The sequence below is a fragment of the Castor canadensis genome, chromosome 7, assembly GCF_047511655.1.
Source record: "Castor canadensis chromosome 7, mCasCan1.hap1v2, whole genome shotgun sequence".
Lineage (NCBI taxonomy): Eukaryota > Metazoa > Chordata > Mammalia > Rodentia > Castoridae > Castor > Castor canadensis.
This window is the reverse complement of record NC_133392.1, coordinates 37,194,651-37,206,891: the sequence shown is the minus strand read 5'-3', so window position 1 is coordinate 37,206,891 and position 12,241 is coordinate 37,194,651. Positions and strand designations below refer to the sequence as shown.

The following is a 12,241-nucleotide window of genomic DNA, read 5'->3' as shown; positions in this document are numbered from 1 at the left end:
CCTACATATAAAGCCTTATGGTTTGGGAAGTGGGTCTTGGAACTGAGTAAGGGCTCAAATTTTTCTTTAAAGGGTCACAGCCACTGTATGCTCACAAGGCCTCAGCAGCATTCATTTATGTCAACAGTGCTTAAGAACTTTCCAAGGAATAATTGAAGGTGATTTAAAAAAAATATTAAGAATGTCATGGGCCTCTTTAGGAGGGGTAGTGTCATGGAATCAGAGTAGGATGAATGTAGATGCTTGAGAGTAAGATTGGGAGTGGATCCCTTTGCTACTCCACCCACCAGAGGCCTCTGAAGCACCCACTGTGGCTGCAGTGTTTGGGTGCTGGGAACGCAGGCAGTGGTGTCACAGACAGCCAGGATTCCTGCTCTAGGGGTGCTCATCCTCTCATAAGGGGGACCAACACTGAACAGAAGTCGATAATCAATACAGCATCCTGGAACGAATAAGCAAGCACCCTGAAGCAAACAGGACGGGGTGCTATGGGACTGAGTCATTTAGATAGGTAGGAAGGGTGCAAGAAAATGTTTCTGAGCAGTGACATTGGCTTGACAGGTGAACTGCAAGAAAAGGCCAGCCATGTGGATCCAGGGAGAGGGGCTTGGCAGACAGAAGAGAGAGGCTGGTGCAAAGAGGCTGGACTTGCTATGGGATGGGGAGAAGAGTGGTGGGACCCAAGCAGAGCAAACTGTTGCCTGAGTCTCCTCTATGCTAGGCACTGTCCTTGACGCTGGGACTGAGGGCTGTCCTGATGGATCCCATCCATGGAGGCCAGAAAACGTCCAAGTCTAGGTGAGGGAGGGTGAGGGAGGGAACATCAGTGTTCAATGGGCACCGGAAGCTTGCAACTGCAGACTGATACGATTCAGTGAGTGAATTTGCATATTATTCTGGCTGCTGTGTAAAGAATAGCCTTTGAGAAGCAAGAATGAAACTGGAAACCAGTTAGACAGTTGCTGAAGTAGGAAAGCTGATGGGGACTTCGGAGGTGGGTGTCCTTAATGATTGATTGTGAGAAATGATCTTGGGATATACTTTGGGAAGGTGGAGCAGAGATACCTAATGGATAGAAAGGATGCAGAATGTAAGAGAAAGACAATTCCAGGTGACTCCTAGATTTTTAGCCTAATGCTGGTTGGATGGTGGGGGGACAGACCACAAAAATGGGGGAAGATTGGGACAAAATGGGGGTGAGAGCCACAAGTTTCATTTGGAAACCCCAGTGTGGCGTAGACATCTGGAGCTTGGGCCTAGACATACAATGATGTTGGAAGGTACAGATGGTGGTTAGAGACCTATGGCTTTATGAAACGCTCAGGGAGAGGATGGAAAAAGGGAAGAGGCCCAAATCAAAGACTCAGCCCAAGAACACACTAATGCTTGGGACAATGGCTGGAACACACAGGCCGGCACTGGATGCTCAAGCAAAATGTATGCTAATCAACTGCTGTTGCCAAGTCAGTCAGCCCAGTAATTGCCGTCATACATGGAGTTTCTGGGCAGCTTGCTTCTGAGGTAAGACTTACCGCAACCACAAACTTAGGGACCAAAAGGCAAGGAGCTTTGTTCATCATTAGCTAAAAGATTTGGCAAATTAAAGCTCTTTTTTGAAGGAATGTGTGGATATCTTATGGGTTGTGAGGCAGAAGCTGAGAGAGCCAGGCTCTGGAGCCTACTGTTCTGTGAGAGGGACAGGCAGAGCTTTCCTATGCCCAACCACCTGTCTCCTCTGCCTCTGTTGGAGAAGAAGGCACATCGGGATGGGGGACGCAGGAAGCTCCCTTGTCCCCTGGAAAAGCCAGCATCTCCTGCCTCCAAACACACTCCATAGATGCCAGTCTGGCGTGGGCAGTGTTTGCACAGCTCCTAAGCACTCTGACAGACATTGCCTCATCTACTCTTTGGTCTACCCTGTCAGGCAGGGTCCGTTTTCCTATATTTCACGAAGAAGCCACTATACCAGCCCTGAACCACACAACTAATATTTGAACTGGATTTTGACTTAAAATCAAGATTCACAGGAACAAAAGTCCTACTGTTTTCCCTAGATGAGAAGCAGAGGCTTCTGGGAACCCCTTGAGAACTGAGGCAGGTGACTTTGCATGCAGTCATACACGGGAATTTGCAAGTTCTGCTACTGCTGTAGGACACTGGTGTTCTGCCCTAGTCCCAACTGCTTCCACTGCCACCTCGTCCTCTTTGCACACTCCTGGTAGGTGACGCTGGCTTCTAGGGCCCCATCTCCCAACCTCCCCCAGGGAAACACATGTTGTCTCCCCATTTTTAGCACACCTGAAATAAGAAGGGTGGGGTTGTTTCCTAGACCTCAGCCTCTCAACCCCAGTCAGGGTGACCCCACTCTCGGGCTCCAGGCTGACTGAGCCTCAGGCTTACTGTCCTGGCCTGCTCACACTCACCTCCTCTTTGGGCCGCAGAGCCTTGGCCAGGCTGGTAGTCAAGCCTTCCTGGGTTAATGAGGAAAACCCCTTTTCAGGCAGTTGGTAGAAGCCAGTCTTTAATAATGGAGATTATGCACTAGAATGGGCCAAAGGTCATAGATTGTGGGCGGGAAGAGTGTCCTGATATCTAAAAGCTCATCTGTGACTACAAATAAAATTCAACTCACAGGAAGCCAGTGACTGTATTTTAATAAATCAAAGTTTGGAATCCCAAGCCTCAAATGGTCCCTCAGAAAGCTTCAGTAAGATACACATTTGATGTGAACAGATCTGCTCACTCCCATGTATGTTTTTATGTGTACTGAAGGTTTTATGTTTCCTGAGAGAAGGTAAGGAGAGGGGAGCAAACTAAACTCCGAAGATAAATAGAGATGAAGCTGAGAGTTAATTAGAAGTTTTCAAGTGAAACTGTACGTCCTTGATGTTGCTACAAAATGTTTCTTGATAGTTTGCTTTGACAGTAACCTGAAATGCAGAAAACAATGCCATTAATGACAGAAAGGTGGACCCGGTGTTTATGTAGATAATGCATACCAAGGTGGCCTTAGAGCTCTGCTTCATTCAAGTACTTTTTCCTTCAAATCCATCACAGCAGATGGAACTCAAGAAGTGAGATGTGGCAGTAATTCATATGTATCCCCAAGGTTGTTTCTGCAACCCTTTGAATGTTTGGTGGGGCGGGGGGATAGAGGCGGGAGCATTAGGCCCTGTGTGTGAATCAGTGCTTCCTTTATTTCTGTTAGATGTGCCTCATTGCTCATTGCTTTTCAAACTGACTCACTGCTCATCAGGACGTGACAGCCAAGTCAACCTGACCTCAGCCTTGCGGTTTCACAGAATGTTCACTGAGGCCCTGTTATGTGTCACCAGTGGTACCACGAGACTGCAGAAATCTGGGTTTGCGTGCAACTCATCAAACAACTGAAGAGCCTGGTCACTGTTCTTAATCTTTTTTAGCCTCCGTTTTCTCATTGGTAGGATATGGATAATAACAGTGTCTGCTTCATAAGGTGTTTTGGAGGATTACCGGAGGAAACACAGGTAAAGGGCTGTCAGGCTGCACCCGCCCCCACCCCCAGGGTGACATTTCCACACCTTCCTATGTGTTTGGCCTGAGTTCGTATCTGTTTGGTGTAGTGTGTCAGTGAGGCGCCCATCAGAAACACTCAAGTTTGTTCCCATTTTTCTATGTGTTAGCATGACCGTGTTTAGATTTTGAAACCCACTTTCTCATAGGCGTGAGAAATACACAGTGCACATCTTCACCATGTTCCTGACTTTAAAATCAAGATCAGACAAGAGTCATATCCATAAAAAGATCCTCTGGTTGTCCCAAAGGACCCCTTCTAAAAACCTAAGTGAGAAAACCCCAGCTAGTCAGTTTAATGATTTAGTTTCATGGAGAACAAAGGATGCATTTTTTATGAACTCTCTCACTACGTACTATTTCATATATGCCAAAAAAATGTTTGCTGACATTATTCTTTTCTGAACTTGCTCTGTTTATGTCTGTGCTCCTATGTGCTCCTCAGTTCTTTACTGGGAACACTTAATCCTCCCAGCATTAACTCGGCCTGAATTGATTTTTTAGGCACTGGAGACAGGAATGAAATGGCCTGAAGTAGCAGATAAAAAGAAAAGGGTAAGACTGTCCCCTGAAGCTTTACTTATTAAAAGTGCCAGGGTTTTGGAAGAAGGCCTCTGGTCACTCCATTTCCTCGGGGCTCAGGACAAGGCCAGGGAAAGATGGAGCCAAGCAGGCCAGAGCCTTGGTGGAGAAGAGGCTCCTGGTCTCCCTGCTTTCTCTTGGGTGCAGATGTGACGTATATCTGGTCCTTGGCGTTCCTGCAGCCCTGGGGAAGGTCACTCACCATTGTGCTCAATCCACCTGTACTGCCTGTCCAGGCACAGCTCCTCCTGCCTCTGTCTCACCAGCCTCCTTGCCTCGGGGGTCAAGCCACTGGGGTGGCGGGAGAACACAAAGGAGTAGCTGTCCGCACACGTGCCGTCCAGATTTAGCAGGCGACAGGAGTACTGCAGGGCGAACGTGTCATAGTCCGTGTCGATGATCCAGTGGTCATCATCTGCAAGCCAGAAAGCCAAAGTTGTCAACCGATGCTTCACTTTCAGCAGGCTGAGAGGTCTGCAAATGCTTCCAGCACCTTCCCAAATTGGCTGCGTTTCCTTAGGCTACTACAAAGCTTTTTGACAGCTTTCCTACAACTGGCCAGATGAGCAAGGTTCCTGCTCTCCTTTACAGAAAAATAGTCCTGGTTAGAGGGAACCTCACTGACACAATGATTCCTTCTCCCATTGACAGTAAAAGACATAGCATCTTTCCAAAGGACCAATAAGAATGTGAGCCCTGGGAAACCACAGAACCATCTTCCCCACCTGCCCTCCAGGAATATCTATTTCTGCCTATTATCTGCTGGCCACCAACTTACCTTACCTCCAGCATTAGGATGTCTTTTTCCATGCTCTGTGCAGCTAGTCCTTCCCCATCCCCCACTTTACCCTACTTAACCCTGCTGTCCTTCTGTCTTGGAGCACTCCATTCTGATGATGGTGGCTTCTCTAGCTCCACCCTAATTCCTGTCCAGGAACCTAGTCATTTCCTAGAATTGGCAAGAGAGTTTCTGCCTTTGGGGGTACAAGTGCCAGCTATCCAGCCCATCAGATGCTCCTTAGAACTTGTCCTCTTCATGACTCCCCAGCAGAGGCAGAGTCAAACCCTGGAAGAATTTAGATCATATTTATTCCTCAAGTCTGGGATGCAAGCAATGAAGATTAAGTGTAAATGAAAGTGGTAAAAGTATCAACAAATGCAGGATGGAAAATACTGTTAAGAATGTACATGTGTGATTTGCCACAGAGAAAGAACAGCATTCAGGTTTATCCAAATACACTATATTCAGATAAAAGTGCCATATTTCCATTTAATTTAGCCTTCTTGTTGACATAACCATGCTGGGACTGAGTTCTAAGCACTAAGTTCTGTGCTAGTCACTGCATAGGCACTGTTTGTTTACTCAGGTATTTCTCACACTGACCCAAAAGTGCATACTATTATTCTCTATTTTACAGATGAGGAAACTGAGGCACAGAGAAACTAATTCACCTAGGATCATGAGAAAAGGGCAGAACTGGGATTCAAACAGGAGAGAGTGACTCCAGAGGTCACATGCTTAACCTTACACCACATTGTTTCCAGCCACTAGATAACTAGGTAAATTGAGGTGTGTGTTGGGGGGAGGGGAGATTTATGTCCCTCTCACACCCAGCTCTTGAAGTAAGGGGCGATCTGCTTATGTAGTGCTCCTTGTTGAAAGAAGAGCCCAGATGTCCCAGCATTAGAGGGTGTGAGGTGTCTGCAGCACTTACCCTAAGTTGCTCCTGGTTGTGCCTCTCTGAGAAACCCTAGAGTGCCAGCCTAGAATGGGGTTCATCCTAAACCCAGGCTCTGCATGAGTGTTGTCACAGGAGAGGGTATGGAGCCCCCTTCTTCAGCTCACCCCTAACCTGATGGGAGAAGGAAGGAGCCATCCCTGTGCCTCCCAGATTTTCCCAGGATGAGCATCAGAGGTCAGGCTCAGAGGATACTCTAGCACAGTGGCTACTGAGCAGTGACCACAAAGTCACTCAGTAGATGCGCCAGGCTTAGAAGCCATACAGCTGCTGAGACCCACCCTCACTATGGGCTCCTCTCTCGGGCTCTTAAACATCTGGGCAGAGTCTTTCTATCACTAGATGAGGCCACTTCTTCCCTGGTTATGGGATCGTTATGTCATCTGGGGCTCCCTAGGACACAAAAGTACCTACCTTCCAAGTATCACCTCAACTCATAGTCCAGGCAGCTATTTCCTTGGCATATTTGCAGCTTAAAAATATTTTTTTCCCCAAAATTGTGGCCAGAATGTGAAATCTGACACAGGAGTTAAGTGAAATCTGACACAGGAGTTAAGTAACTTTCAATGCATGGTTTTAGTACAGTTGGTGACTGCTCCTGACTTAAAAGAAGGCCTAAGTTGGTTTGGTTTTTCTGGAGGCTCCTTTTGGCAGAATAGTTCAAAGATGAGGAGTTTAAATCTTAACAACCTTGGCCTGACTTTCCCTTCTAAGAGTATTTGCAAGAGAGGATCTGCCTGAGCGCTGCTAGAAAGAATGAGCCTGCCCCTCCAATCTCCTATCTCCCTACAGCTGGGCAGGGTGCCTCTGGAGAACCAGACACCCACAGATGCTTCCATACAGCAGTGTTGGAGGCAGTGGCTATGTGACCAGGGATCCCTGACTAACTCCCCCCACCAAAAAAAAAAAAAAGAGGTTCCACTACAGTTCTGTCTATACTATATCCCCATAAGTAGGTTTAGAGTCACCAAATGCCTGGCAGAGGCAACTCTTGGTGTCCTGGTTCTATTGAAGATCTGTCACTCACCCCTATTGGCCTGGACAATGTCCCTTCAGCTTCCTATACCTGTGCCTTCTAATCATCCAAAGTGACAAACCAGGTAGGAAGCTCCCTGGGTTCTCAGGCCTGACAGTCCAGCAGAGCCAGGCCAGAGAGATATTTTATGCTATTTCCAACTAATCATCACAACAATTAAGCCAAAGCCGTGGTAACATAGGTAGAATCTGATACCTCAACACTTGAGTAAGTTAATTAGCTTATTGGATTGAATTATCTTGACCAGTGGTTTTCAAACTTCATTGTGCAGAAGGAACATCTGAAGACTATAACAAAAATGCAGGCTCCAGAGCTGCAACCCCAAGAGTTTCTGATTTAGGAAGTCTGGATTTGGGTCCAGAAATGTGCATTTTTAACAAGCAATGCAGTTGATTTAGATACAGGTGGCCCAGAAACCCTGATTTCAAGAAACACTGATATAGCCATTCAAGTAAGCGCTCTTATTTAACCTGACAAGGTCTCTTGGCTGGCAGAGTGACAGACTACATTTGGGACAAGAACAAAAGGAGTCTTTGTCCATGTCTTTCTGGGAAGGCCCAAAACAATGATGATCATAGTTAATATTTCAATTTAGCACCTCTTATGCATCAGGCTGAACATTTTCATGCACCTTGATTAGTTCTCTCAACAATCTTATTAAATAGGAACTGTTATTTATCCCTATTTCATAACTAAGAAAATTAAATTTCAGAGAGGCTAGCCCATGGTGAGGCCAAGATAGGCTGATGTCAACATCCTCAACCTCTGAGACAGCCCTCTTACTGCTGGTGGAGCCAGAAGAGAAGGAGGCCAGTCCAGAGCATACCCAAGGCTGGGACAGCAAGCCAGAGCAGAGTCTATTAACTCTGAAATTTAATATTCGACTGTAAAGATTTACCACATTTCATTTTAGAATAAATTGACAACAAATTTAGTGAGCATTTATCCTTGAGTTATTTTCTCCCCATCAGCATGAGTCATTGCAAATAAAATATACCCATTGGGTGAGATACAGTATGTGGAGAAAGGGAGAGACTGAAAAAGGCTACGTGATCTTTAAGTCTCCTGTTCAAGATCATACTTAATTCAAGAACAAGGGAAAGTAAGAAAGAAATTAGCTTGGAAATTAGGAACGGAAATCAGAGTTTGTAAAGAAGGCCAGAAAAGAAGCACGTGAAACAGCAGAAGGTAGGTACATCGAGTGATAGTTTGTGAGATACTCAGAAAAGATAAGGGTGGTGCCCTTTTCCATCACCTGGGTTAAGAGGTGTCATTAAGTGACACCAGTTAGCTGTGTGATCCTGGGCAGTCACTCAATTTCTTCACTTGTAAAACAAGAAACTTGAACCCAGTGGTCTCTGTGAGTCCTTCCACTCCAGACCAGAATGTAAAGCAATGATTTCTTGATCCAAAAGGTAACTAAGAATTTATGTCTTAGGCACTGTTTCAAGTGCTTTCTGCCTATCTCATCATAACACAACTCCACGAGGTAGGTGCTCTGATCACCTATACTTTGCAGAGGAGGAAACTGAGGCACAGAAAGGCTGAGAAACAATACAAACATTGGTGGTGTTTGAGTTGGGATTTAAACTCAGTCTAATTTTAATGGGGCATGATTAGCCCCTACACCACCCAGCCTCTTTTCTGAAAGGCAACCTAAGGAGGAATTTACCCTTAAGCCTTCCAACACTATAGTTATCTCATTCAATAGCTATAGCAATCACAGAAATTCAAGCATTCGATACACCCTATCCTAGATAGAATCCCCACATACAAGAGATAAAAGGACCTCCCTGGGTCCTCTCTCACTCTGACCCTAAAGGCATTGTCAATACAATTCTATTCCTTTAAGGGGCAGATCTCAAAATGCTTCTTAAAATTAGTAACCTCGCACCTCCTGGCATTGGAATTTGTAATCCATCATCAGAAAAGCATAACTTTTACTCTAAATGAATCACTTAAGGAAGTTTTGTCCCACTATTTGAAATAATTTTCATCAGTTTTAAGGAAAAAGCTTTCTCCTCTTGCAGTATAGCAACTCTTGTACAGTGTAAACTAACACTAAAAATATAACTTGATTAAAAAATGTAAGTTTTTGAGACAGTGTCTCACTATGTAGCCCATGCTAGTCTTGAACTTGCAATGTTCCTGCCTCAACCTCCTGAAAAAAAAATGCAATGTCCTCTAACTAATGACTTTTGAGGAAGTTAAGGAGTGCATAGCACAGGCAGAGCGGTGATGCACGAAGGATGCTCCTGCCCTGGGTCACCAACTGAAACAAATTTAACAGCCCTGGATCCTGTCTCACCGGAGTGTTCAAACAATACTTTGCAAAAACCGGTCTCTATTAGGAGACCCTGCAATTCAGAACTACCTAATCCAGGCCTGGTAGGTAGAGATCTACCTGGCTTCTGACATCTACTCTCACAAACTTGCTGCATGACCTTGGGTAGAGCACTACCTTCTTTGGGTCTCTCTTTCTTCATCTATATCTTGAGCTCCCTTCCCAGGGTTAATTCTCCCTTTCTGAGATCCCCTGATATGTCTTCTCCAGCTTGCATTATTCTCTAGCTACTGAGTAGGCCCTAGATTAGAAACTTTGGAGAAATGGGTATGTGTGGGGGCTGACAGAAAGAGCATGAACACTGTGTGTCCTCCTGATTAGGGTGTCCTACTAAGAGTTCTCAACAGAAGTAGCAAAGAAGGGCACCGGGCAACCAACCCTACACACAATGTTCCTTTCATCCTTGAATGGGGTTCTCAGCCTCTGCTGAGAGCCCAAGCAGTCAAACTGTATCAGGGATTCTGCCCAGAGAGCCCAACTACAAATCCAGGTGGAGTTGGTGATGTGGGGAGGCAGAAGAGAAAAACTATGGAGCAGATAACACAATCAGGCACAGTGGGCTGAAATAGAAAATGGCACCTGGTAAACTCAAAGGTCCTTTTGAGGTTGTGCCAGGTTTCTAGAGCTGGGGTGAGGGGAAACTAGTCATTCCCAATCCCACCCCCTTACCCTCAGGCAGAGCTGCCACTTATAGACAGACCTTCCCACAGGCCATTCTTCCCAAGGGTGCACTGGAGAAGAAACCCAGTGATTGGCCAGCTGTGCCTCCCATCCCCAAAAAGGTCAGGTTGAGCTGACTACTCACTTCCTCTCTGGAGAAAAGAGGCTACTCCCCAGTACTTCATCTTGAACTTGGCAGGGTCTTCGGTATCTGTGAAGGTGCCTACCATGTCTGCGCACACTTCCCAGTTACTGCAAGAGCCAAGGGGATCTTAAGCCAAACCAGGAAAAGTGCTTCCCCCTTCCATCCTACCCCAAGGGCCCCCTTCCCTCCCTAGGTAGGGTTTGGCGTCCAGCCAGGCAGGGCCAGCGGGACACTGGAACACAAAGCACACAGCAGCCCAGAGGCCACTGACCTCAAGAGACGGACTCGGCCTTTGGCCGTGGCGCTCATCTGGCCATTCTCGTCCACAGAAAACTCTGCGATGATGTTATCTTGCAGAAAGAGACCCTCAGGGTCCTTCTTAGCTATGGCATACCAGGTCCCAGAGAACTGCGAAAGGGATGGAGGGCGGGGATTTGAGGTCTGGGGCACCACGGCTGCCCATCGGTAATTAGGGGAAGAGAGACCTAGGCCACCTGAACGGCCAGAGCCGATACCTACGCGAGCCTTGTCGAAGTTCTCCTTGACTCGGAAGTTGCTCACCCTGCAGTCGCGCTCCGCCCAGCCGCTGCCCAGCGCCGCCAGCAGCACGAGTGCCCACACCCACTCCATCGTGCCCAGGAGTCCACCCTGCGGGAAACGCGCCGCCGTGACCATCGGTCCCACTGCTGCCGCCCCGCCGCCCCATCCCGCCCCGCCGCCGGCCCCCGGGGACCGCCCGGTCCCGGCTCACCACCGGGAGCCGTGCGCAAGCCTGGCCGCCGCGTCCGGGCGCGCGTGGAGCGAGGGAGCGAGCGCCCGCCCGCCGCCCCGCCGCTTTATAGCTTCGGGGAGAGGGGGTCGCGCTTTCGTAACCGCGCGGGGTGAAAGACCGAGGGGAGGCGCCGGGGGCTGGCCCGGCCAGCCCTTGCATAACGCGCCCTGACTCACAGCCGCCACGGCGCAGGCATGAGGCCCCTTTGGGCCACCCTCACCTCCAGTGTCCACCAGGGCTTGGTGCAGCTGCCGCGCAGGGTGGCCTCGGCAAGGCCAAATTCTCCAACGGCCACCAGCCGCGGAGCCAAGCCCTGGCCCGGTTATTCAGCGCTTGTGCCAGCTGCTGGCCACTAGCTGCAGCCTGGGGTGGCCTCCAAGGCCCAGTTGCCCTGGCTGGAGACTCACATTGGCCTGGAGACCTCAAAGAGGGAGAAGGGAGGGACCTGTGATGCTGTCTGGTCATTATAGCCCAGGCCCTGGCTGTGCCAAATTGGCGCCTTCTCCTTTTAATAACCAGTTGTGTAGGGTTGGGGAAATATTTTGGCCAAGTGGTTTTTCCTTTTATAAAGGATGTATTTTACTTTTTGAGGACAGTTGTGGTGCACTGTGTCAATATTTGTTTTTTAGTTTCAACATCTTTAGAATAACTGAAACGCTCCCTGTTAAATATTCTCTAGAAATGCAACCCTGGTCAGGACAGGAAATATTTTAGCAGCCTCAGTGGCTGAGTTGGCTGAAACCACTTTGTAACACTTATCTGCCAGTTGTTTATGATGTGCTTTTATTTCAAAGCCATATTGGGATTTTGTTTTGTTTTCAGAACAGCAAAGTGAGTGGCTGAGCAGTGGGAGAAGGAGGAGAGTGAACAAATTCTGTAAGGTCAATGGTCATGAGTCAGAAGGCTTTGACTTGGCACTGTGTTTTGTCATGGCACAATTTTCTCCTATTTCTCTCTCCACTCAGAGCTAAAGAATTCTACAATCTGATAAAAAGCAGTGAAGATGCAGATTTTGGCTGAATGAGAATTAGTGATAGGGCAGAGTTTTGTTAAGAGTCCTTCCATCCAATGAAGTTGGCTTCATTGCCCACACTGACAGAACCAGGTGGTTCTTCTGTTGCAGCCAGACCAAAAGCAAAAGGTGATGGTTCCAAATCAAGAAATAAGGAGTTGATTTGTCCTTAGGCCAGCCCTTTAGCTGTTTCTGATTCACCTGAAAAGACACCCATGGCTTCCTTCATCTCTCTGTAACCTTTTTTTTTTTTTTGAGACAGGGTCTCATTGTGCAGCCGTGGCTGGCCTCCAACTCAAGGAGCCTCCTGCCTCAGCTCCCCTAGTTTGGGGATTATGGGCAGAGGGCCCCTGTGCCTGAAACTTTCTATAACTTTTTGGAAATCTACCTACCTGGTTA

The 12,241-nt window shown here is 47.5% G+C and overlaps 1 protein-coding gene across 1 annotated transcript; it reads right to left on the bottom strand.

The window, feature by feature from the left end:
* Positions 1–2,637: 2,637 nt before the first annotated feature.
* On the bottom strand, positions 2,638–10,965 carry Rbp4 (retinol binding protein 4). The gene is made up of 6 exons (XM_020152997.2): positions 10,810–10,965; positions 10,578–10,706; positions 10,330–10,466; positions 10,059–10,165; positions 4,337–4,549; positions 2,638–2,930 (listed from the first exon to the last, which is right to left on the bottom strand). Exons 2-6 carry the CDS (start codon positions 10,686–10,688, stop codon positions 2,893–2,895), a joined length of 606 nt encoding a protein of 201 aa, XP_020008586.2. The 5' UTR covers positions 10,689–10,706; positions 10,810–10,965; the 3' UTR covers positions 2,638–2,892.
* Positions 10,966–12,241: the final 1,276 nt, after the last annotated feature.